Source organism: Rattus rattus, chromosome 7 (genome assembly GCF_011064425.1).
Source record: "Rattus rattus isolate New Zealand chromosome 7, Rrattus_CSIRO_v1, whole genome shotgun sequence".
Classification (NCBI taxonomy): domain Eukaryota; kingdom Metazoa; phylum Chordata; class Mammalia; order Rodentia; family Muridae; genus Rattus; species Rattus rattus.
Genome location: NC_046160.1, coordinates 113,746,275 through 113,773,874, shown reverse-complemented (window position 1 = coordinate 113,773,874; position 27,600 = coordinate 113,746,275). Strand labels below are relative to the sequence as shown.

Here is a 27,600-nt window from a genome sequence, read left to right as displayed (position 1 = left end):
AATGCACAATGAATTTTATTTATGTATTTAAAAAGAGAATTATACCAAGAATCTAACATGTAAAATTAAATATTTGCAGTTAAATATATGAAAATATAAAACACTTTAAGTTATTAAAAAATCTTTTTATTTTTATCCCTAAATACAATTAGTTTCCCTGATTATAACCCATAATCAGTGTCCCCTAAAATATAGAAAGGTCTGTACAGAGGTGAGCAGCCCCCATCTCTCTTTCTCTATACATATCCAGGGCAACTGAACTCAGAGACAGTCGAGCTTAATTTGTCAAATTACTGTCTGCACTTAGAGACTCTTAAGGAAAAGGGGAAAGTCAGACACCAGAGATAAGTCAGAAGATTAGAAGCTTTCCATGATGCGACCATCTTGTGCACTGTTCCTAGAAGTCTTAGTGTTGATCTTTCTGCAGACCCCAGCTCTGGACAATGGCAGGCACTCATGGGAGCCAGCGGCTCAGCTCACTTGCCATATGGTTGGTCATGGTGCATTTCTGGTGAGTAGGTCAGCAAGACAATCATGACCCAGAGGTGAAGCAAAGCCTACAGGGAGAAAAAACAATTCATGTGTCCGCCAATAAACCCATCTTTGTCTGAGGACTGCACAGGGAGGACAGGGACCGTGCCTTGTCTTCGTACCCTTCTGGGACAGTCTGGACACAGCCGGCTCAGTACGTGTTTACTGGCTGACTAATGGAGAAACATGAGAAACATGAGCTCAGGAACAGAGCTTCACACTGCAGACCTCTGAGCAGACAGGAGAAGAGCCTGAGCACCAAGTGCTCATGACTCCCATGTAAGGTGACTATGCAAAGAGGGCTTAGACAGCACTGCTAGACACACAGACATCAGCTGGCAAGACCTTGTAGAACAGTTAATGACTGGTGTTCTAAGGGACAGTTTAACCAGCTTTGTTGATGAAGAGATGGAAATGTACACTTGACAGGAACAACATGTCAGTGACAGATGCTGAATTAGTGACACATTTCTGGCTTCCTTGGGGCAGTTTGAATGCCATGAAGTTCCATCAGTTTGGGTGTGTAAACTCTGTAGGATGCAACACCCAGCATCTAACACTGACCGGTAACCTTATGTGGCAGCCAGTACCTGGGCCATCGGCCCCTGTGGTGGTTTGTATATGCTTGGTCCAGGGAGTGACACTATTAGGAGGTGTGGCTTTGTTGGAATAGGTGTGTCACTGTGGGTGTGGGCTTTAATACCCTCATTCTAGCTGCCTGAAAGTCAGTCTTCCACTAGCAGCCTTCAGATGAAGATGCAGAACTCTCAGCTCCTCCTGCACCATGCCTGCGTGGATGCTGCCATGTTCCCACATTGATGATAATGGACTGAACCTCTGAACCTGTAAGCCAGCCACAATTAAATGTCCTGATAAGAGCTGCTGTGGGTGTGGTGTCTGCTCCCAGCAGACAATCCCTACAGGGTGCTCCCTAGAGCCTCTCTGATGTCTTCTTTTTCCTTCCTCCTCACTCATCCTCCATTCTTAAATCTTTTTATTTAGAGGAATAGCTCTTCCCTCTAGTGGAACACATAGACATTTCCTTTAAAAGTAGGCTTCTATTTTTTTTTTTTTTTAAGAAAATAGACTGAACCTCTTAGAGACACCCCCACTAGCACAGTGCGTGGGCTTTCAGGAACAGCACACACAGACCAACACCACAAACTACTGCAGTTGATTCTGCAACTAAAAAGCCAGAAGACAGGCACTGGTCTAAGATCCTTCTAGAAAAATAAAGTAAAACACATGAAAATAATCAAAGCAACTTTACAGCATTAAGATAAAGTAAGTCAGCTGTTCTATACTACACTGTTGTCATTAGACAGACTTAGAAACGGAAGTGACCGTTACCTACATTACAGCTGATTTTATCAGCAGGAAAACTCTGAGCACTTATGAACTCAACATAATAAATGCCAACTTGTAAAGCAGTCTAAGAAAAGCTTAATGGTCAAAAATGAGCTGTATTCCCTTTCAACGTTGATTGGTAAAATATGAGTAGGATTAGCAGCTAAGACAACAGACAGAAATCAAGTGTGGCATCACTTCTTCACTACTCACCATATAGATAATCACAAACACTCGTGCTATGGGGTATCTCCGGAGGAAAATTCCCAGGCGAATACTGTGCAAACGATGAGAGAAAGGGAATTATACTTAAAGCCAATCTTTTTGAGTTAATAGCCAATGTTCTTAAAACCTCACTCACACTAATTTCTATGACTCACATGATCACTTAAAATGCATGACACAGGAAGGTCACAGCAAACAGAATACTTCTATCACTATTTGGAGTTAGCCATTAAGACTTCAGCACAAGCATTTATTTGGAAACGGCTAATCTAGAAGCTTCTGCACTGACACTCTTTTCCAAGAGGACTAAGCCACAGGAACCGAGACAAGGCCAGGTGTGGTGTGCACCTTTAATCTCAGCACCGGTAGGAGGGTGTGGGGCCAGCCTGGACTACACAGTAAATTCTAGGCCAGAGTTACAAAGCTGTCTCAAAATAAGACAAAACAAACAAACAAAACAGAAGAAGATTGAAAGAAGTATGGAAGGAAGGGAAGAAGGGAGGAAGGGAGGAAGGGAGGAAGGGAGGAAGGGAGGAAGGGAGGAAGGGAGGGGATGCACACACTCAGGCAGACAGTGAATGTGACAGAGCAGTGTGATGCCTGCCCTCACTGCTCACAGCTTTGTTCTGGCTTTTCTTTATCTAGGTTATGTATGCGTGTGTCCTGTGTGTGTATAAACACACCTTTCCCTCTCTTACTGCTGCTAACACTTGCACTGCAAGAAAATTCTCCTCAGGTGCTATGCGGATGACATGCACTTCAGTGACTGAAGTCCTGTGGCTTCAGGAACTTTCTCTCTCTCTACACTACAGCTCTAGTCTAACTCAGAGAAAGGCTAAGAAAACATTAGTCTTATCACACAATTCATCAAGACTATGTCTAACTATAAACACTAAAAGAAAAACTGACAGAGTTATTTTAGGGATGAAATTTATCAAAGCTTTAGGTAAACTGTTAAAATATTTTCATTGTAAAGTAGATGTTTTTATAAACATTTATATGTAAATATATAACACAAATTGTAAATATTACTTATGGACATGTGTAAAGCAAGTTATAAGGAGATGTTCAGCTGTATACTGTAATAGCATCTTTTCCTCAAATCCACAATGAAGTACTGGGATGAGACATCACATGGACACCTTCTCAGGAGACAGAAGACTTGTCACTCAATGAGCTGTTCTGAGATGATCTCGCTATACAGCCCAAGCCAGTCTTGACCTCATGAGGTCAATGTTCCTGACTGTGTCTCTTTAATACAGGTGGAACTGTTTCAGTGAATGATGACATCTTCAGCAGTCCATGGTGGCACATAGCTTTTATCCCAGCACTCAGGAGGCAGAGGCAGGCAGATCTCTGAGTTTAAGGCCAGCCTGGTCTACAGAATGAGTTCCAGGATGGCCAGGCTACACAGAGAAACCCTGTCTCTGTCTTGAAAGAGTAAGGGGCGGGGGGAGGGAGGGAGGGAGGGAGGGAGAAGTGGATCTACCTACTTTAGGTTAAGTAATGGTAGCTTCTTCATAGAGTTTGTTGGAGAAAGGATGGCCAGGATTAAGAATTTTTAACAATGCTGAGCCACTGGCAGACTGCCTAAGACATCTTCACAGAGTTTGGGAGTATCAAAAAGGAATAAGGGAACTGCCACTTTAAATATTACCTCTGCCAATGGGCTCAGGGTCACTGTACCAACTGAAGACATTATAAAACAGTTGAGGTCCCATCGCTCCCACTGAGTGGCACTGCTTACCTAAATTGGTCAATGGAGCTAGCAGCTTTGCGAACCTTTCCATACATTCCTGCTAGATTAGTTTCTGTGTCATTAAAAAGAACAGGAACATTTCGCAGGCGTGTCCCTGTTAAAATAAGAGAACAGATTAATACAGTGACACTAAAACTGACTTTCTATGAGCACTAGAGTTGAAAATGTATCCGATTATATGAAGAAGAGTGCCTTAAGACTAAGTTTCTAAGCGCTACCCCAGAGTAGAAGAAACCATAACACAGATCGGCCAAACAAAATGCTTCAATGTCACAAGACATTAGCAGGCAACAGACACTTTACACTACCTGGTGCTGGCAAGAGTCAACATTCCTGGGCTTTGGCTCTGAGAGAGGCCAGTGGCTTGTGCACTGCTGAGGATGCTGGCTCCTACGGGTATAACCAGCTCACCCTACTCCAACCACCTGACTGCTTATCCAGTTCTCCTAGATCCGTTAGGACAACCGGCTCAAGTACCTACAACTACGATTCCAGACTCTTTCTCTCCCTGGCAAGCTCCCTCTCTTTGTGTTTCCCCATCCCCGTAAATAACAACACCACCCTTCCACCCACTCAGGCTAAATCTTTCACTCTTTTCTTTCAAGCTTTTATCCAGTTGGTCAGTTAGATCTGCCAGCTCACTTTTCAAGTAAATTCTCTCATCCCTCCATCCCCTAATTCCACTCTGGTCAAAACTATCATCCCTTACATGGATCAATGCAAAGTACCCAGGCCTCTTTGCCTCTACTCTTAGCCATCTTGAGATTTCTGGCTTTTTGTTTGTTTGTTTGTTTGTTTATGGTACTTGGGGAAAACCCAGGTTGCTTACATGTTAGCAAATGCTGACCGCTGAACCACATCACCAGACCAAGTCTAAGTCACCCAGAGACATCACAATACAGTGTAAATCAGACCCTACCTTACTTAACATCCTTATGCAGGTCTCTGCAGCTCCTCCAAGCTCTTTGACTCCATTATGCACTACTCTCAGCCTAACGCCTTCCAGGGACCCTCCTCCCTCATGGCTTCCCACCCCTCCTCTGACTCGATAGAACACTTCTCTTCCAGCCCTCCTTCCAGCTCACTCCCTTAGCTTACTCTTTGGAACTCTGATAACCATCTCTTTTCAACTGGACTTTCCATTGGCCGCCCTACTTAAATTACAACTCATCTTCATACCTGGCATTCTCTCTTTAAATATTTTATTTTAAAGTTAATATTAAAGGCAAAGACCTGAGAGATTTGCTCCATGACTTTGTATAGGCTTTATGAGGTTCTAAAGTTCAAGACTCCGATGTATTGATATTGATGCTGACATACTCTTTTTGAATATGCATCTTAATAATCTACAGACTTTGCTATCACAATTAAAGCACATGACAAACATGTAAATTAATAAAGACTCCAACCCTAGCAGTCATTTACTAAGGGATCCTGAAAACACATTTCCTTTAACTGTCCTGAAATTTCTATGCTACTGAATTCCTGCCTTGTCTCTGTCTTGTCAAGTATCTTATTATTCCAACACGCTCCCCACTCTCAGGCCCTCTGTCTCCAAGTTTAACCTTAGGAGATTTTACTCCAATACACATCATGGCACAGAACCCAGGTCTCACATTGGGAAAAGAATCACTAAAGTTTCTTTTCAATAAAATCAGTCTTTCTGTAAATTTTCAAAATCATGTTTTTGGCACCATGTCCTTCCTAGGGTTACCTTCACCGCTGTCAACTCCAGACATGTTAATGGAGGATCCGCTGCTGGGCCCCGTGGCGGCAGAGTGCAGCTGCTGCTCGAGGCGCTCCAGCTGGAAGACCAGGGAGTTCTTCTCTGTGCTGAGGCTCTCCAGCATGGTCTGCTTCTGGATGAGTGTTTCCGTTAGCTGATGGAGGCGGCTCTCTAGCTCCGACTGGCTGCTGTTGCTTAAAGTTTTGTTGGTGAGCTGAAGGGAAAATGACCACTAAATCAGCACACAAGTTTTAAGTTGGATGGTATAGAAAGGACATGAATTGGGTCCTCGAATCTCTGTAATGGTTTTCACTGGCTAGAATTGATTCTTAAAGCACATCAGTAGGCCACACATCAGCAGGTAGAGAAGGTAAGAGAAGTGATATTCCTGAAAGTCATATAATACACTGTCTATAAGCATTTCTGTTACTGTGTACTAACTCTTTGTTACTGCTGTTGCTGTTATGAAATGGTCTCCTTTTGTAGCTTCAAACTCACTACATAGCTCAGGCTGGCCTCCAATTCATGACCCTCCTGCCTCAGCTTCCTGAGTGCAGAGGTTACAGGCAGGTGTCAGGCTGGGCTTCTGTTCTGGATGTGTATCATGAATACATGTGACTATGAAGACATACTGTAAACTGTATTCTTACTGCAGTGACATGGCCAAGTTTACAGGCCACAGTTCAAATTTCTTAAGCACGATTCTAAATCCACAGTTCACCAGTATGGCACTGTGAAAGTGTAGCCCCCGAAAGACTGTGCTCTACGATCCCCTAGCCACGTGACTTCAGACAGAACAGAATACTCCACCATCACACACAACTCACTTTCAGTTCTAGCTTTTGACCGTTCCTAAGTTTCCTGTGAGTGAACTTTCCTAGGAGAATAACACATCACTCCACAGATGTTTTTGTTTTTATTTTATAATTTCATGTATATGAGTGTTCTGTCTGCATGTATATCTGTATAACGCATTCATGCTTAGTGCTCGTGGAGGTCAGAGGGGTGTTGGATTCCCTGGAACTGGAGTTATAGATAACTGTGGGCACCCTGTGGATGCTGGCAACCAAGTACCCTAGGTCTTCTGGGTGAACAGCCAGTGCTCTTAGTTACTGAGCTACCTCTCCAATCCCTGGTTTATTCCAGCTCACAACGGGTTTATTCATTCGCCTGTAGGGACACCTGGTTTATTTCCAATTTGGACTATTGATGAATAAATGCAAAACTCAAAGTGTTTTTGTGGGATACACTAGAGTCACAGGGACAATGGATGATAACCTCACCAGAAACAGCCAGCTGCCTACGAGAAGTGGTGGTGCAAGACTGTAAGCCTAGAACTTGAAGGTCAAGGCAGAAAGACTATAGTACATTCAAGGTCACCCAGGACTAAATAGCAAGACCTTGTCTCAAAACCAACCAACCAAACAAACAAACTGCAATTTAAGGAAAATAAAAGGAGAACCATTTCCCGGCTCTGTGCAGTAGCCCACACACAGGCTTCTTCTCACCACACAGCTGAGCCACACTGTCTTGGGACTGGAGAGGACTCTTCCTGATAACCTGGGACCCAAGCACAGGCTTACAAGCTCCTCTGACCCCTTGAGGAAGGTCTACTCAGGTTTTCTGTCCACTAACAGCAACGGTACGGTACAGCAGGGTACAGCAGCTTCCAGTCTCGGACTCCTTACGTACACTCATTGCCTTCCAGAGCTAGCAGTGGGTGACTTGTCTGAGGCAGCACCAGGAGGCAGAGGAGGTGCCGGGAGCCTCCTCTCCAGTCTGCCCCTGTCCTCCTTTCACATGGCACTGCCTTTCGGTAAACAGAGATTTACATTTTGATTTCAATTTATAGCTTTTCTCTGACTAGGCCTTTTGTGTCTCCTGTAGGAGCTCTTTCTTCTAAACTGCGTAAAGGGGACCTGATACTTTCTAGTCCATAAGTTTAGGTCTAGCCGGATCAAAAACAATCTTTGAGGCTAGTACCTCACGGTGGTACATGGCTTTAATTCCAGTATGCAAGAGGCGAGGCAGGCAGATCTCTCTGAGTTTGAGGCCACCCTGGCCTACACAGTCAGTTCCATACCAGCAAGGACTGCAAAATGAGACAATGGCTCAAAAAAAAAAAAAAAAAAAAGTAAACTTTACGAAAGGGACAATTTTTTAAATTTTTTTTTCTACTCTCATACATTAGTCTTGAAAGAATGAAAACTGTATATAGGTGCCATTATTTTATTTTATATTTTAAGAAATAGAAGTGTAGAGACTTTACAGATGCCCTACTAATTGATACTGTGAAGATCAAGCAGAAGGTTTTTGATAGGAAAAGAAACCATGAATGTGACAATCAGCAAGCACACACCAGGGTGAGAAGCCACGGAGTTGTAGAGATAATCGAACCTCACATGGAGTGGCTGCAAGAGGAAGCCACGTGTATTTAAATGAAGTCTCAAGTGGTGTGAGATGAAACAGCTACAGCAGCCCCAACCTCACATAAAATCCCGAAGCAAATGGAAAGAGAAGGCCTTACTGAAGCAGCTCAGGTCACCCACTTTCCCCGTTCCTACCTGATTCCTCAGCTTTTGAATTTCCTCCTCTCGATCTTTAATCCTGCTTTGCAGTGTGTTCTTCGTTCTATGCAGATCTTCCTCCACGTAATGGAATTCCTAGTGTGAGGAATGAACAGAGCAATCTGAGTGTGCGCTACGCCATCTCCACAGCCCAAAGCACAAGACTCTAACCGAGGACTCAGCTCATGTCACAGCCACACTGCATGGACCAGACATGGACGTGCACGATTTGATGGAAAGTCACACTGCAGCATGATGCTCTAAACACTGCCACTGGGTAAATCACCAGAAAATGCAAAATATTCTTACCTTACAGCAATGAGGAAGAATGGGACATCATTTATGAATGTAAACTTATTATAGAATAGTATTATTACTGACTATGACAACAAACTAAAGGAGATGTTTGCTATCTATAGTAAAGATTGATGCTGTTAGTAATATGTTCATAAATAACTTTTTAAAAATATAAAGGGCAGGGTTGGGGATTTAGCTCAGTGGTAGAGCGCTTGCCTAGGAAGCACAAGGCCCTGGGTTCCGTCCCCAGCTCTGAAAAAAAAGAACCAAAAAAAAAAAAAATAAATAAATAAAAATAAAGGGCTCAATGGGTACAAGGCTGATGTTCTAGTAAAGATTTACCAGAAAGGTTACCAGATTTCTTCCCTGTTCTAGGTCTGTTCAAATTTAAGGCTGAAATTACTCACTATGGTACCCATTTAATCCTAAAATTAAATACTACACCTGGAATCTCTGATAAGTAAGTTGCCTACAGCTACAGTCAGCTCATGTTCCTCAACTTCATAATTTTAAAAATGGCATTTGAGAGAGGTTACAGGAAAACATCTCCCATAATAACTGAATATTATCTTCTATCAATCACATTAAACTGCTGCCCTTTGATACACAGCAGCTCCTTGAATTAACTACAGTGCAATTCTGAAAGGACAGCTAATCTTATAATCACACTTACTAAAGCAGCCTGTGGTACACATGCCTTGAAGGTCTCTGCTTGGTTTTCTCTTAACCCTTACAAAATAATTTTAAATACTATTTCCATAATAAACCCTAATGAAAAACTCATTCAAAGAATTTAAATGCACTTGAAAAAATAAAGAGAACTAAAAGTACACAAATCAGCAATGTTATGAGTAATGTACTAAGAATCACAAGAATAGTTTCCTATGAGTTGAATGGTACTGACTTTTTACTGTATGAAATAAGATAGCAAGTGCTAACATCAATAGTGGTTATTACTGTGTCATTTACATGTTCACAGTTACTACTGTATTACTATGAGATGTAGAATCTTACTCTGAAAATGTGGCTATCAATGCATTTAACATCAACTGCTTCAGTATAAAAACAATGTATTTATTACAATATACTGATGTAAATAACTTGGCTTGGGAAACTAACAGAAGCAGCTAATACGGCACTAACAGTGTTTCTAGCAGGGAGAGTGGATGGAAGGAACAAAGTATGTGTTGTGTTTGTACACACCCTGACAGACAGATGAACTAGAGAGAGTTCTGGGCTCTGAGCTGATGACACTAGTTTTTACCTCTACTCATTTATAGTATTGGGCAGTTACAACACCATTCCATCTGCCCAACTTTCCGTCTGTTAGTACAAAACAACAACAGTAACAACAGTAACAACATCATGAGCCCCTGGGATGGATTAACAATTAAGAACATTTTATGCAAAATTATGAGGACTAGAGTTCAGCTCCCAGCATCCATTTGACTAGGAGGGTGTCCTATAGCCAACTCTGAGTGGATGAGGGCAGAGACAGGAGGATCACACGTGTTTGCTGGTTCTAGCTAAGCTGAGACAAGAGCCCACATTTAGGAAAAGATGCTGTCTCAAAGGAATAAGTAGAAAGTAACAGAGGGCCAGGGAGGGGTGGCACACACCTTTAATCCCAGCACTTAGGAGGCAGAGGCAGGTGGATCTCCGAATTTGAGGCCAGCCTGATCTACAGAGTAAGTTCCAGGACAGCCAGGGCTACATAAAGAAACCCTGTTTCAAAATAATAAAAAAAAAAGGGGGTGGGGGTGCACCTGGAGAGGTGGCTCAGTGGTTAAGAGCACTGGCTGCTCTTCCAGAGGTCCTGAGTTCAATTCCCAGCAACCACATGGTGGCCCACGGCCATCTCTAGGGAGATCTGATGCCCTTTTCTGGCATGTAACTGTACATGTAGTGAGCACTCAGATAATAAAATAAATAATTTTGTTTAAAGTGATAGAGGAGGACTCCTGATCTCTTCTAGCATGTGCACACGCACAGGCACATGCACCTGCGTAGATACTCAAGCAGTATGCACACAAGCCTCACAACTAAATAAACCTTAACAAACAAACAAACAAACAAACAAACAAATCCCAGCACTTGGGAGACAGAGGCCACTGCAGCCAGGTGAATCTTTGTGAGTTTGAAGCCAGCCTCATCTACAGAGTTCCAAGAAAGCCAGTACTGTGTAGAGAGGCTCTATCTTAAAAAACAAACAAGAGGGGTGCATGCCTTTAATCCATGCCCCACCCCGAAAAAAAGTGAGGAGAGAAAAGGCTCAGTTGGTAAAGGCACTGCCATCGTTGATGACCTGAGTTCAATACCCAGAACCCATGTAAACATGGAAGGAGAGAGCCAACAGCACAAAGTTGTCCTTTGACTTGTACAAGCAAGCAGTGGCACATGTGGCAGCATGTGCCTGTACTCAAATATCACGCATACAAACAATATGATAAACATAAAAAAAAAAAACAAAACAAGCAAGCAAACAAATCCTCAAACCAGGGAGGGTGAGATGGAAAGGCAAGAGGAACCCGCAAGTTCCTACCTAAACACTAATTCTCTGAGCCTTTCTTGGGAGGTGCCCGCTCCTTACCTGTTTCATTCGGTCCAGCTCCGTTTCCAGCTCTTGTTTAGATGCCCTCTGCTTAGCTATCTGGTCTTGCAGATCTTGTAATTGTTCTCTTGCTGATTCTGCTTCACTAACCTGCTGAGCCTCCATATCCTAAGGAGAACCATACATGTGAGAGCAAAAAACAAAGGGTTTTGTTCAACACATACTGAACAATCATCACATCCTGTGGACTGGCTTCACGGGAATTGAAGCAGATACTTTCCCTATGTAATTAGGCTAGCAGTGAGTGAATGGCCAGGATGCCCCAGCTGCCTGGCCCACAACCCGCCCAGCCTTATGACTGAGCAGTTTGCTAGGCCATTCGTGCCTCTATTGAAAACCTAACACTTTCAAAGAACAGAAGTACAATGCCAAAATGGACTTCACTAGAGTAGTTCTGGTACTGTAGGATGTAAATAGTGTGTGCACCACCAACCAGCACACAGAGAGAATATTTATCCTGACATTACCAGAGTTAGCACGTGAGCTGCTTCTTCTACCCAATTTCCCATATTTCTTTCTTTCTTTTTTTTTTTTTTTTTACTTTCCCATATTTCTTAATCACACTTTTTCAAACTCAAAAACAAGCTAGAAGTAGTGGTGCACACCTTTAATCCCAGCACTTGGAGAGGCAGAAGCAGATGAATCTGTGATTTCAAGGCCAGCCTGGTCTAAAGATCAAGTTCTAGGACAGTCAAGACTACATAAGAGAAACCCTGTCTCAGGAAACTAAAATAAACAAACAAACCTTCCCAGTACAAAGAATAGAGCTCCAGGTCCCTGCATTTCTCCCCACAGGTTAACCACCAACTGTGCGGCAGGATGAGAGATGAGAGCCAACATTGTCTGCATCTCATCCTTTGAGGCACTGTCTTTACTCATCCTGCATCTCTTTAAACTCTTGAACTGAGACCACAACACAATCCTCCAAACTCACACAATTTTATGGACTCAAAGGAAAAAAAAAAGCAATTATTTTCCCAGCTTTGGAGTTCATGGAGTAGCAAATTAATCTTTGCCACCAACTCTACCCACTCAGGTCAATTCTTCAGAGTCAATTCTACAGTGGCTAAGAGCATGCGTTTGGGAGTTGAGCTCTAGTCCTCACTCTAGCTCTTCATCAGCCTGCTGATGAGCTTTATTTCTTCTCTGTGCCTAAATTTCTTCAAAGATACAAGGAGAATAACACCTCCCTCTCAGGGCTACAATGAAGAAAAAATTAGGACAGGTGTCCAGTGTGTGGACATTAAGTGCTCAGTAAATTTAACATACTGATTACTAGCAACTTTTGAACAGTTGACATGTACATCTATTTTAGTTAAGAGAATGATGATGATGATGATGTCTATGATGATGAAGGGCATGCCGACCACCGTGTGTATATGTAGGTAAGAGGACGATGTGAGTAAGCGCTTTCCGTCTACCTTGTGCAGGTTCTGGGGACTGAGCTCTGCTTGTACAGCAAGAGCATTTATCTGCTGAGCCAGCTCCCCAGCTCTAATAGCGTCTTTATTTTTTTATTTTACTTGATGCAATGCTTTTTATAGATCTAATACAGATTTTATAAACCTCTTCAGCAGGGGTAAGAAAAATAGGTCAATGTCATTCATGATGCTGGGATGAAATATTACAAGTTGTTTTTATGTTTTTACCCAAAAAAGACTGAACAGATAATGAGTAAATTTAGTTAGCATCTATACAATTTCTAATCCGACAACTAGAATCTGGAATTCATATATATTTAGAAATGTTAAATGACTCTACTTAGAAGAAAAAGACTAGAAGGTTCATTACCCTGCATTTAGTTTATCACCAGAGACTCTACCCTATGATATTTGTGTCAAAGATCCCCTATTTATGTGGAATAAATGGCCCAAGTTATTGTTTTGTGCTAGGGGACTTGGACTGAGGGCTCCCAAATGCTAGGCAAGCACGCTATTGCTGAGTCTTATCCAAACATTTAAACATACTTGTCAGTTTCCTGGTGCAACTTTAGGCTTAAGTACCTGTCAGCATATGGCTCGTACTTGTATTTGTTACCCCTTGGAGTTAGTCAACAGACAAGAAGCCTACTCCTGTAGATACATTTCTACATGGTAATTAACATTCTAGCAGAATGAAACACATTGTTTCAATAATGCCATCTCCCCTACAATACAGAATCATAACCTGGTGCTAAGCAATGAATGTTACCTGTAGCTCAGATCTCAGCTGATGTATCTGGCCCATCAACTTCTGGATCTCCTCCTTCTGCATCTCTCTCTCATGCCGAAGTTCTTCTAGTTCCATGCTGCTAGCAGTACTGCTATCTAGGCCTTCAAAACTCGAGCCTTCCTTTAAGCTATTGATCAGTTTTTCTTTAGACTGTTGTGAAACAGAGAGCAGAATTAAGCAAAGATATCAGCTTTTTTTTTTAAGATTTATTTATTATACATGTTTAAGTATTTTGCCTATAAGCATGTCTGTGTACCATATGAAGGCCTATTACCACAGAGGTCAGAAGAGGGCATGAAGCCCTCTAGAACTAGTACAGACGGCTGCAAGCCACCAGCGGGCACTGGGAACCAAAGCCTCTCTAAGAGCGACCAGTGCTTTTCTTTTCTTTTCCTTTCTTTTCTTTTCTTTTCTCTTCTCTTCTTCTTTCTTTCTTTTTTGTGGTGCCAGAGACTGAGCTTAGAGCCACACACATGCTAAGCACACTCCTCCGCTGAGCATTATTTCCAGCTAGCTTACGTAGTGTCACCTCACCATACAGAAACAAGGCCCCCAGACATTTATCCACAGAGGGAATCCACAGCTTACTGAAGATCCTTGCTGTTCTGTCCCTGGATCTTAGTTCCCATGATCATGTTATAATTGGAAATGTTTCATGAGAAGATTTCTCTCTTATTTTTTTCTTCTTATTCTTCTTTTCCCAATAGTCCTCCAACTTATGCTTTGGGAACATATATAATGCATGTGGCATTGCACTAAGAGTTCTGTGAGATACAGATAATGTCCCCACTGGAAAGCACCCTCTGCTGCACAAACTAAACAGGAAATTAGTAGCGGCAGCAGAAAGAAGAAAGCAATAAACGCATGCAACAGAGAACTGGTGGGATTATTCAGAGTTCTGAGCTGGACAGGAGTGCCACCTGAAAGCACGTCCTGACCCTGAATGCAGCTAGTCTTCAAACATACAGAGAAACACAAAGCATGTGGTGTGTGGGACAGCACTATGTGAGGCAGCTCAGGGAGTTCCTGTCAGTGATACCAGGTTAACGTTTGTTTATTTTTGTTTTGTTTGAGATGGAGTCTTGCACTGTAGTCCTGGTTGGCCTCCAACTGCTCAAAATCCTTCTGCTTCAGCTTCCTAAGTGCCAAAGTAACAGGCAGGTGCCAGCTTATCAGGAGGCCAAATTATTTCATTTGACTTGGTAAGCTAAATCAAATTATCAGACTGTGAGCAGGGGAGCCCTGTGGTAAAGAGTGTTTCAGGAGGGTGGATCAGGCAGTTTGGTATAACAAGTGTGCAAATCATGGTCCATGGCCTATCTGGCCAGTTTCTGTACAGCTCAAAAGCTAAACATGTTTCTTCACATTTCAAATGGATGATAAGAAGTAAAACCAAAGAATACACAATGGCAACCATTCAGCCCATAGAGTATATAATACTTATGTGATCCTTTACAGAAAAAAAAAATCTATGGATCTCTGGCATGAAGGATGAGCAGAAAGAAGAGATCAGTAGATCATTATGAAGATCTTAGATGATCTTATGAAGATCAGTGTATAAAGTTCCTGTTCTCAACCAGTAAGAATTAACTCTTCCATCTTAAGTACAGAAGGTTAGTTATTCCTCGTTCAAAATTTTTTTTATTTTTTTTAAAGACTTATCTATTTAATGTATGTGAATCCACTGCAGCTGTCTTCAGACACACCACAAGAGGGCATCGGATCCCATGACAGATGGCTGTGAGCCACCATGTGTGCTGGGAATTGAACTCAGGACCCCTGGAAGAGAGTCAGTGCTCTTAACCGCTGAGCCATCTCTCCAGCCCAAGAATTTTTCCTTTTTTAAATGGCAGAACTATAAGCATTTCCATCTCTTCAGACTTAATTTTTTCAAATTTACTACCCCGACATCACTGTTTATAAACTGCCTCCCACTCCGATCCTAAGACCCTCAAGTCTGCATCTAACTATGTATGGCCTTTCATTATGCTGCCAGTCGAGCTGTCACTCCCTTTAGGTCTTCACCTCCCCTTTCTGAGCACCTCAAGGATTCCATATGCCAAATCCAAGAGCCCTCATCAAGCCACAGAAGCTGCCTAACTCTCTCCCTTGGCCCAGCTTCTTTCTGGTTCTCCAGTTTGTAAATGCTGATGTTTGAAATTCTGTAATTAGCCCTAGGCTTTTTCCTCTCGAGCTGCATATTACTCATGATTAATTTCATTTACACTCTTGACACCATCTCCCATGGCTGACGCCATAACTCTCTTCTGGGCTTCAGGCTTGAAGTTTTAATTACCTTTCTGACATTCACTTCAATGTCACATCAATTTCTCAACCTCATTATAATTTGTCACAACCCTTCAACTCTAACATGTTGTCATTCCTATTTTGCCCCTTTCAGAGGACAAGAAACAACATCCTGATATCTATTTGACTTATTTCCCTTCTGATTAAATTTTTAATATAAATTTCTCAAATATTCTATCTTATACCCGTTAGCTACCCAACTAGCTATCCGCACGTCACGCACCCCCAGTCACCTGTCAGCATCCACCTGCCTCTGATCTCAGCCTCTCACCTGTTCCTACATTACACTTCTTGAGTACCATGCAATGATGAGCAAGATAGTGTCCAGCTCTAGCCTAAGTTCTTCACTGCTGTTACGTCTTTCTTCTTTTTAAGATTTATTTATTTTTATTTCCTTGAGTCCACTGCAGCTGTCTTCAGACACCAGAAGAGGGCACTGGATCTCATTACAGATGGTTGTGAGCTACCATGTGTGCTGGGAATTGAACTCAGGACCTCTGGAAGAGCAGTCAGTGCTCTTAATCTCTGAGCCATCTCTCCAGGCCCATCTCTTTTTTTTTTTTCGGAGCTGGGGACCGAACCCAGGGCCTTGCGCTTGCTAGGCAAGTGCTCTACCACTGAGCTAAATCCCCAACCCCCCAACACCTCTTAATTTCAGATCTCATACCCCCCTCAATTTCTTTAGCACCTCTGTCCCTAACCTGCAGGACAAAACCTGCATGGGCCTCCATAGTCCGATTCCAGCCCATCACTGCGTTTTATCTATCATCTAATCTCTAATTTGCTATGCTCCAGCAATGAGCACTAGTTCCCAGGCATACCAGGTTCTCTCTCTCAGGCAGGACCCCTGCCTCTGGCACAGCTTCTTATCTGAAATCTCTACTCTTGTGTGAGCCTTCCTACCTATCCTTCACGGTTCTCTTTATAGTGTCAGCTCAGTGCAGTGAACCCTGGCATCCCCAGGCACTCAAAGGAGTTTTTCTCTTACCCAAGTCCCACTGTACTACATCAATGACTTTACCCTGTCAATTATTTTGATTTTTAAAGTTCTGCTAAGCTGAATGTGCCCTTCAATTGAAAGGAAAACAACTAAAGTTTTGTAAATGACTGTGTGGGTTCATGTTTTACTATTTTTTACCAGGACAAAATAATGAGGAAGCCAGTTTAGGAGTTGAGACTCCCAACACCTAAAGAGCAAGCAGTGAGAGCCGGAGGTCAGGTGAGTGGAGACATGCATGAAGTCTCCTGAGGTGGCAGGCAGAAGCAGAGGGAGCATACATCAGTGCAAGGTAGGAAAAGAGGGTTTAGGACAGGCTAGGCGCACGTAGTCTTTGGAGCCTGGGAAGGGACCCAGAGTGCTGGAAGCAATGACACAGGATGAACTGGGAGCCAAGGAGGTGTGCAGCACAGAAGACAGGTTCTGTAAGATGGAGGGACAGTAACAGAGCCGACTGTGTTTCCAAAGTCAAATGTGTGCAAACAACATTAACATATGATGCCAAATATAAATTCTGGTCATTCTAAGCCTCTTTGAGAAGACAGTTTCAGAAACGTGATAGACAGAAATTAGATGATGGGATAACGGGAACAAGTACTTAGTAAGTGAAGACAGCGCAGTTCAAAGCATTCGGATACACTGGAGATTGAGACAAAACAGGGAATCGGTTCAAAGAAGGACTACAACAAGGCAAAACAAAACAAAAGCAAAGAAAAAAATCTAGTCTTCATTCTTCCACTACTGACCACCATATGCTTTTGTGAGCTTAAGACACAGTCGCAGTAGATGCAAACACACAAGAACAAAGAAGCGACTCGAACTGAAGCAAACAGACAGACCCCATGCAGACAGACAGACTAACCTAAATGCAAATGAAAGCACAGATTTTCTCTCTGATGAAATGTTGAGGGTCACACTGGTGACTACAGTTTTTACAGGAACCACCAAAGGAGCATCATATAGCTGCTTAGCAACAACACGTCATCAGAGATGAAGATCTTACCAAGCAAGCAGTGGTAAGATGTAGAGGATTTTTAGCCATTTCATCAGAGCTCAATATGCAGCAGGGCAGTGTAGCCAACACATGCCCCAGTGTGTAGAGTGCTGGCATCTTCCAGCGAGGGGCACATCTGAGCATGTACTTATGCTTACTTGGAGTATCCTTGTAGCTTTTTGCTTGTAGTCAACTAATTCCTGCTTAGCAGACTCCAAGCTCGACCTGTGTAGCTTGACTTGCTGCTGGAGGTCATCAACCTTCTTCCTCTCCTCAGAGTACTTTCTTTCTGCCAGGGTAACTGCTTCTGCCAAATTCTGACGTTCCACTTCCATTTTATTAAGGCGTGTAGCAAACTCACTCTGTGGTAAATTTTATATTATACATATTTTATCACTTAGCTTGAAATATACTTACGACCATGCATTCAGATATCTTAAGGGGATTTACTAATTCTGACTAAAAATGAGGAGAAAAAAATTAAAAAATATAAGGTTGTGGCTCCCTAGCACAGCAATACATTGAAGTCAACTAGGAGTTTGTTCAAGGCGCTTAGTGAAAAACAACTTTGGTAGCAGGGATCTGTTTTCTAAGAAATATCACAGGTGAGACAGGTACAGTGTTGCACACCTAACTTCAGTACTTTGGAGACTGAGGTGAATAGTTGGTTACCACAATGTGAAGCACGTTAGTGAGGATCGCAGTTTATTTTATCTTAATTAATATATTTTTGAGACAGAATCTCTCGCTGAACCTAGAGCTCATCATGGCTAAACGAGCTGGCCAGAGAGCTCCAGGAAGCTCTCTGACTTCCGCTAACCCAGAGCTAAGGTCACAGATTTGTGCTAACATGTCTACCTTTTCACATGAATCCCAACTCAGGTCCTCGTGCTGGGATAGCACACACTTTATATTTTTATGGCCTTAATAGGATTTCCTTGTATGGACATACCACAACTTGTTTATCCTGGCAACAAATGCTATTTGTATTTCTAGCTTTGAGAATATGAGTATTGTTCTACACACAACCAACAAGTTTTTTTTTTTTTTTGTTTTGTTTTTCCGGAGCTGAGGACCAAACCCAGGGCCTTGCGCTTGCTAGGCAAGCGCTCTACCACTGAGCTAAATCCCCAACCCCTACCAACAAGTTTTTATGTGAACATGGATCTTTAATCTCTGGGGCAGATACCTAAAGTACAACTGTTAGACCATATGAGAATTCTATGGCTCTGCGTGCAGCTTCTTGAAGAACTGCCTGTTCTTAGAAAAACTTCTGAATATTTTTAAAACAACTTAGGAATGTGACTCTTGTTCATTTGTAAATTTTAAGGAATCTAAATACAGAGCAAACATCCCTGAAGGAAGTTTCATTATCTGAGTGTATAAATTGCAGTGTGCTGTGAGTGTAGGCACATAATGTTTTAAAGACTCAGACAGAAGAGACGGTAAAATACCTTACTTATATTTTAAATATGAATCACATGCTGAAACACAGGTTGTTTGTCCCTTATCGAAAATCCCCTAGGACCAGAAAGAAGTACCTCAGGTTTTTTTTTTTAGAATGTTTAGATATAAAGTGAGAGTTTGCACCCTTGGCTATCCATTGGTTTTACCCTTGAGTCTTGTAAAAATAAACCACTTAAACTGGGCATGCCTTGGACCCCAGCACTGGGAGGCAGAGGCAAGCAGATCTGGTTTGAGGTCAGCTTTAGGTCTACCTAATGAGTTCCAGCATAGCCAAGGCTGCATGGTGAGACCCTGTCTCTGAAACAAAAACAAAAACAAACACGAAGCAGCCCCCAAACACTAACACCTTCCTTGGATTCAGACAGGTAACTCTCAGGACTAAACTATACATAAAAACAGCTTTAAAAGTAGAGCTGTAAACCAGGCATGGTGGCACACACCTTTATGTTCAGCACAGGGAGGTGGATCTCTGAGTTTGAGGCCAGCCTGGTCTCAGAGCAAGTTCCAGAATAGCCACGGCTACAAAAAGAAACCCTGTCTCTAGAGACAAAAAACAAAAAAATAAAACCAAACAAACAAAAAAACCCAACTCATCCAAAAATATTTCTCTTGAAATAAATGAATCAGGTCAAACTAGAACTATACAAGATTAAGTAAATAAAAATAAATGTCACAGACTAGCACTTACTGAAATAACAGCAATGACTTACAACCAAATTGAGTGACAGATGCACAGCTCTGATGACTATTAACCATTTTAACTTTCTTTCAAATAATAATTTAGAAAGGACTAAGGTAATTTTTTCAAACATGCAGGTTTATGTTTGACAAAATGCACAGAAAATTCTGCTGATGAATCGAGGTGCTATGAAGTGCAGAGGCATCCCCCCGTCACGCTGGACCAAGAGAACACACACAGTGTCCCCCTTCTAACCTGCATTTGTTTGTAGCTCTCTTGCTCTCTCTTCAGAGTGGCATCCGCTTCATGCAGCCTCTCCTGAAGAGTTTGCAGAGCTTGATTTTGTAGGCTACTACCTTCATTGTGATCCTGCATTATTCTAAAAAAAAAGGTACCACATGAAAGAACGCATTTCCACAGGGAACAAGCAACCAGGTACCATAATTCATAGAGCATCTATAAATTAGTCAAACAGAGTCTAAGACTAATTCTTAACAGAATATTTTTAAGCCAAATATAAGTTCATACCATACATTAACAATGGATGGCACTATGCTTTTCAAATACTCTTGAATTTACAATTTGCTAATCATGTATCTGAAGGGTCAAAAAAAAAGGAGACCATTTTAATCACTCACATTTCCACTCTATAAGAAATCGTCCCTCCTGTAAACTTCTAAAAGGATGATTCTTCATCTTTTCATCTTGGCAAACAGCATTATCATACTCACACACTCCAGCTAATACAATTCTGGCCTAGCAGAATCACCTACCGTGACTTTTCACTCTGTAAAGCTTCCAGTGCTTCTGTGCGGGAGCTCAGCACCTGGTCAGCCTCCTGCAGTCGCACTTTGAGGACAGCCAGCTGGGAGTCCTTTGCAGCCACGGCTTCAGTGAGATCATCGACTTGGGCTCGTAGTTCCCGAGTTATTCGATCACTCTTTGAATTGTCAACATTCCATTTTTCAACTCTTACTCTTGCCTTGTTTAATTCTATAAAAAATAAAAATGTCTTAAGTCAAGCCAAACAACACATCTTTTCATGGTATACATAGTGATGTATGTAGTCTGCCACCAAAAACAAATGAAACTTCCTACTGTTCAATTGGCTGTTCTCACTGGCCCCAGGAACCAGGATAACATTTCCTGTCCCTTTTCCTCTCTCCTCAGCCACACATATTCACACCCCCTCTGTCAATACCACACCACGGACCCAAAGTTATTTTTTTTTTTTTTTGGTTCTTTTTTTCGGAGCTGGGGACCGAACCCAGGGCCTTGCGCTTCCTGGGCAAGCGCTCTACCACTGAGCTAAATCCGCAACCCCCCAAAGTTATTTTTTTTAAAGATTTATTTATTTAAATGTGTACAGGAGTCTATGTGCATATATGTTTATTCAGCACATGCATGCCACATGTCCCCTAGAGGTCAGAAAAGAGCATCAGATCCCCTAGAACTACAGTAATCAATGGTTTTGTCCCACCATGTGGGTGTTTAGAACAGAATTCAGCTCCTCAGGAAGAGCAGCCAATTCTCTCTTAAATACTGAGCCATGTCTCCGATCCCAACTTTTTAAAAAATTAATCATGTCTGAAGTATTAGAGGGTTTTCTACTTACAGATCATGTCACTGCACATTTCTGGAAGGCATTATTCACACTGGTTTCCTTGTTCACTTATGGTACCTGGAGCAGCAACACTGTGACCATGCCTACTAGTGTCTAGCACTTTACACACCTTAACTTTGATTCATGAAATAGTTCTTTAAAGTTCAGGATAAAAAAAATCAAATAATTAGAGGATTATTAATATGTTTTCTACTGGTTCTTAAATTTAATAATTTATACACTGAAATCAGTACTTATCATGTTGAAACAGAAAGTCAAGACTGCTTTGAGTCTAAAGTTAGCCTAGACTACAGTGTTATACTCTATCATCATTAATTTATTGTTTTAATTTCATGGTTTCTTAAGAATTTAAACTAGCCAAGATTCTATTTTATGCTCATATAAGAACTGGTTCTATTTCTAAATTTAGACCCTACATTTCTAGGAAAATAACATTTCACAAGCCCCATTAAGGTCCTACCTTCTTGAGTTTCTTTGGATCTCTGAAGCAATGAGGCCATTTCCTGATTTAAAGACTGGACTTCATTCCTGAGCAGCTGATTCTCCAGTCGGAGATTAGACAGCTCATGGGACATGCTTCCATCACTAGGTGCAGAGCTGTGCTCCACACTGGTAGCATTCGATACTGTGCTTTCCTCTGTGGGTTCTTTGTGACCTTCCGGCATAGAATCAGAGCTACTCACTTCTGTAAAACAAGAGTACACTTGTGTACAATAACACAGTCACTATGCAAGCAACAGTCACTGGCTTCTGGTGAGTTGGCTGCTACAGTTTGGATCCCAATAACCTTCTAATGAAAATGTATCCTCACAGTGGAGTCTACAGACCTACAAAGACCCTCAATATCTAGACACACTAGAAGAAAGAGGACAGAGTGTAAAACACTTCTGGGAAGAAGACAGATTTTTTTTTCCAAGACAGGCTTTTCTGTGTAACAGCCCTGGATGCCTGGAACTCACTTTGTAGACTAGGCTGACCTGGAACTCACAGAGATCCACCTGCCTCTGGCTGCCAGAGATAATTTAAACTTCTAGTTTCCTTGTCTCCAGAAAAAAAAGAAAAAGAAAAAAAAAAAAAAAAAAGGCAGGGTAGAAGTATCAGCATTGAAAAATACTAAGACGTCACAACAGAACAGGTATGGGGGTCAAGCCAAGAAGACTAATTCAACAGGTCGCAGCAATTCCTTACGTCCAAGCTGAATCCAAAATGTCTTGCCAAAGGATCCTACTCAGTTAAAATCTATCTTGTTTTTAACTAAGTGTGGTGCAAATTCACATTTAACTTATTTTGTTTTTTAATGTGTATACGTATTTTGCCTATATGTATGTATGTGCACTTCATAAATACCCTGTGCCAAAGGAAGCCAGAAGAGACTTGATCCCCTGGAACTGGGGTTGCAGACAGCTGTGAGCTGCCATGTGGGTGTTGTGAACAAAACCCAGGTCCTCTGTAAGAGCAGCCACTGCTCTGAAGCACTGAGCCATTTCTTTAGCTTCACAATTAACTTATTTTTTAAATTATATGGGCAGAAGAGGATTCTCCACAAGGTTGGATAAGTAAGTAATAACATGGTGCCTCAGTGCCTTTGGGAATCGAGTACATGCAAACTAGGAACACAAGAAGCCAGGTGTGGCGGTGGGTACACACTATAATCCCACCCCTTAGGAGGGTGACCTTGTGAGGTCAAGGCAGTCTGGGATAGAATATTTCTCAAAGCTAATATCACAATGAGATCCAGGCCAGTAATAGTAATCCTAGCCCTTAGGAGTGCTATAGTTACAGAACTAGAACAATCACAAGTCCTAGATCTTGTCTCTAAATACCAATAAATAAGTAAAGAAAGACTTTTCCCCCAAAAAGTTAGGGTCCTCAAGATAAGAGATTCAGCAGACAGAGGCTCTTGCTGCCAAGCCTCACAACCTGAATTGAAATCTCAGAACCTACATGACAGACAGAAGAACTCCCTCAAACCATCCTTTGATCCCTACATGCCTCTGTAGCACATGTGTACCCACACACCTCCAGGTATAATATATATATAGATATATATATCTATATATCTATATATATATAGAGATCGATCTTCATTAGATCAAGAAAACAAAAAACGTTGTTTTTGTTTGTTTGTTTGTTTTTTTCCGGAGCTGAGGATCGAACCCAGGGCCTTGCGCTTGCTAGGCAAGCGCTCTACCACTGAGCTAAATCCCCAACCCCACAAAAAAGGTTTTTTATTTGATCACAAAGTTATAAACTTAAAAAATCATAAAAGTGGAAAATCTCTTATTTGTAATTAAGAGAAAAATTTAATTCACAAGTCAAAAAATCAAAATTAAATTTAGAATGTATTTACCACTGAAAGCATAACTTTAAAAAATCTGTTATTCAATAAATAAGCTTGTAGAAGAACTGTAGGGTAGTGTGTAAAAATTATATTAAGATTTCAATTCTTTTTTTGGAGTCAAACTAATTTTTTCTTTCTTTTTTTTTTTTTTTTTTTTTTTTTTTTTTTTTTTTTTTTGTTTCATTTTGGTTTTTCAAGACATTTGTTTTGTGTAGCTCTGGTTATCCTGAAACTCATTCTATAGATCAGGCTAGCCTTGAAACACTAAGACAGTATTGACTAGTGGTAGACAATGTTGTCCTTGTTTACACCACACACTGGCAAAGATCCTTCTCTTATACCTATAGGGAGAGATCCTGTAACAGTGAATGAAGAACACTATTCAAACATTTTAACTTAGGATGACACATCCAATCTACTTAATTCTGAAAGAAACAGGACTGATTAAATACCAGGACTTTGGCTCCCAGAATTTTCTTCAGTGGCCTTGATGGTGGTTACACTGGTGGTGACAGAACTGACAGCTGATGACTGAGAACTTGGGAGCACAGGTGCTTTGCCCTTCTCTTTCTTGATTTCCACTCTCCCAGTGGGCTCTTTCTGGGAACTGTTAAGAAAATCGAATAGCAGCTCATCATCAGGCTCTGACTTTTTCCTCCGAACAAAATGGGATGAAGGCCTAGGGACAGATGCATGTTCAGTGGGATGGGAGGCATCCCTGCCTGTCCTGGATCCGACTTTCACATTTGCTGTGCCAGCTATGATCGTGGCTTTCTGATGCCGGATGTTATCAGCAGCTGAGGAAATATAGTTAGCTTTCTGTCCAGTGTGGTAAGTTGAATCTGTGTTTTGCTGGTGAAGTTCAGGATAGTCAGTATTTTTGTTATAAAAGATGTTGCTGGTATTCTCCTTTCTGAGAGCTGTTGCAGCCCCCTGATCCACTCGGTTTAAAAGATCTTCAGCCCTTCCAGCAAGATCGGCGAACCAAGACATGATGGTAGCAAAATAATTCTACTGATGAACCTGTTTAAAAAAACAAAGGACAGGATTTGATCACTGTAATCTGAAAAGTCCTGGGTTAAAATCCTTACCTGCTTCTTTCTAGCCAGACAACCTTGAACAAATTACTACTAGAGGCTGAGAAACCATGTGGAAGCTAAAATGGAGACTAGCAAGTATACTTCCTTCTGGAATGTTTTTGTAAGTATTTTCTGGAATAGGTCTGTACTGTGCAAACCCAAACTTCTGTGAACAAATTGACTACCATCTGAACTTTCCAAGTTCTTGTGGCTACAGGAGCTCGTCACACATGTAGCTCAGAACAGTCTTATGATCAAATAGTGGGGGAAAGACTTTTTGAGAAGCTTGGCATACAGAAAACCTCTCTCCTAGCTTCCACTATTGTTATTACAACTACTACTGTTTCCCTTATTGTTTCAACAAAGGGCAAATCTTAACATAGCAAAAACATGTTACAGACTGTGCGGTGCTCCAAAATTCACATACCAAATTCCAAACCCGAAGACCTCACAACGTCACTTAATAGAAACAGGGTCTTTAAAGATATAATTTAAATTAAACTGACATCTGTATTAGAAGAGATATATACCCAAATGGTCATAAAGAGAGACCATGTAAGAACAGGAGAGAAGACAGCTATCTGTAAGCCAGAAGAAAATCCTCAGAAATCAGCTGGTGCACAGGCCCTAGCCCTGAAGCTTGACAATATGAATTCAATCCACAGAACGCACTGAGGAATGAGGCAGAAGTCTCAAGAAAGTTGTCCTCTGGCCACACATATTCCACATTTGCAAGTGCACACACAACTAGTAAATAAAATAATGACGATGACGATGACGATGATATAAACAAATCAACCTAGGTAATACTTCACTGTGGACTTAGAACTGTGAGAAAAATCAATTTCTACTGATTTTCCTTCCAGCCTACGATACTTTTTCATGGATGTCATAACAAACTCATACAGGACTCAAATAGCAAAAATATATATATATTGGCAAAATTCAGCACAACTATATAAAAAGTCTCTGAAATTTGAACTTGGGAAAAGAAAAACAGAAAAACAAAACAAAAAAACCCACTTGATTATTACGGCAAAAGTGAAGCACTCCTATGATCTACTTATGCAGCATATTTTCAGAAACCTAAATACTTAGTACCTACCATGTGCATGTTGAGCTGAGTTCAATTTAAAAAAAAATGGCTGTATAAACTATGTATTCAACCAACACATACAAGCACCTTACAGGTTGCCACGTAAGTCAAGGCAATGAAGTAAAACAAGTAAGTTACAAAGTGGACAATGTTGGTTGAATATGGACAGCATTCCTTCGGCTTGGAACTGTTATGTAGCCAACGCTTAGGCTTTCTTCACTAAATTGACATCAGAGTTGTTCCTCCTTCCCATCCATGCTAGGTCTTTTGGCCCTTCTTTTGCCTTACACTGCTTCGGGTTGTTCTCACTGTTGTTTTAAAACTGTCTCTCTTGGCTGGAGAAAGGGGAGTGGGTGGGTAAACAATGCATTGGTTGCTCACTGATGAATTCCGAATCCAGCCCACACTGGCACTTCTGGAAACACTACTGAAGCAATTCATCCCTATGTCAAGTGTTGTGCAATCAGTATCACGAAATACATTCTCAGCTACATTATGTGGTAAATTGCAATGCCCTTTAGGAGCTAACAAACATGCATATTGTTTAGAAAGATCCCAGAACTTAGATGGCACCTCAGACGCTGGAATCTAAGTCAGTCTAGTGGCAAACCCATCTTTTAACCTCTTCCTCTCCGCATCTAACCTCGTCGGGAATAAACTGTTTAAACACACTCTTTAGGAAACCCATTAGGTGTGTGTTTCAGTTTATGAGAAATCAAACGAAAACAGCAATGTAACATGCATTCTGACTTATAAAAGGCCATATAGGTGTAATGTAAAAAATGGTGATGAGCGAGAGAAAATTGGCTCTCCTAATAAAAAAGCCCAAAGACAATTAATGTCGTGCCTCCCATCTGAAAGTTAACGGGGCTTTAAAACACATCCTTCACATGGAGTGTAGACACTGAGCTGGGGCCTGAACTCATGTCTCAGTGACAGACTCCAAGAGGGGACTTCCCGTGGTGCAAAGCCACCGGGGAGGTCAGATGTCAAACAGAGGCGGGGTCAGGGGTCAGCGGCCAGGCCGGGCGGTGTGACCACGGGTGCCCGGGAGGCGAGAACACACCGCACTGCGCCCCCAGAGCAGAGTCGGGGTGGAGGGCAGGTCAACCCCGGTGTCCAGAGCCTACGGGGCTGTGGCGTCCCCTTCGTTAGCCCTGAGCGAAGACGAGCTCGACAGCGCTCGGGAAAGGCGGAGACCGGGTCCCACAGGCCAAGCCGTCCCGCCCGCGGCCTAGTCGCGCCTCACCTGAGGACGCCGCGGCCTCGTCACCCACCCCGGCCGCCACAGCAGCCGGCTGCTCCCGGACCTGCCGGCTAGCTCTTCCGGGAGACGTGGAAGGGCGGCGAGGACCTCAAAACAGAGTGGCCGCTCAGCTGCCTGAGCGGCGGATAGCTGAGTGCCGCTGGCCGCCTAGCAGGTCACTCAGGCGGCGGCGCCGGCGGCCGCGGGGCCCTAGCGCCTGGCCACGCCCCGCTTCCGTCGGCCGTCGACCCGGGCGCCCCGCCAGCGTGCGTGTGACGTAACACCGCCGGCACGCGGCTGCCACAACATTGCGGGGCACGCCTACAACGGGGGCACGGTCCTGTGAACCACAGGGGAGGTCCAACCCAAACTGGGCGGGGCATGAGCCTCTGAGCTCCTCCTCCCTTCCAAAGTTTTCCTCGTGAGAATTTCGAGGTAGAGCATGCAACTGTAATCCCCGGGCCTGGGATGGTTCAGAAAATAAAGTAAATAGAAT

At 42.3% G+C, this 27,600-nt stretch overlaps 1 protein-coding gene across 1 annotated transcript; it reads right to left on the bottom strand.

Annotated features, from left to right (window-relative positions):
- Nucleotides 1-27,285, bottom strand: Golga5 (golgin A5). Its single transcript, XM_032908275.1, has 13 exons — nucleotides 27,108-27,285; nucleotides 24,136-24,706; nucleotides 21,803-22,027; nucleotides 20,492-20,711; nucleotides 19,974-20,097; nucleotides 17,731-17,934; nucleotides 13,254-13,424; nucleotides 11,043-11,171; nucleotides 8,153-8,251; nucleotides 5,577-5,802; nucleotides 3,851-3,956; nucleotides 2,092-2,155; nucleotides 1-557 (listed from the first exon to the last, which is right to left on the bottom strand). Exons 2-13 carry the CDS (start codon nucleotides 24,674-24,676, stop codon nucleotides 477-479), a joined length of 2,190 nt encoding a protein of 729 aa, XP_032764166.1. The 5' UTR covers nucleotides 24,677-24,706; nucleotides 27,108-27,285; the 3' UTR covers nucleotides 1-476.
- Between the last annotated feature and the right edge of the window lie 315 nt (nucleotides 27,286-27,600).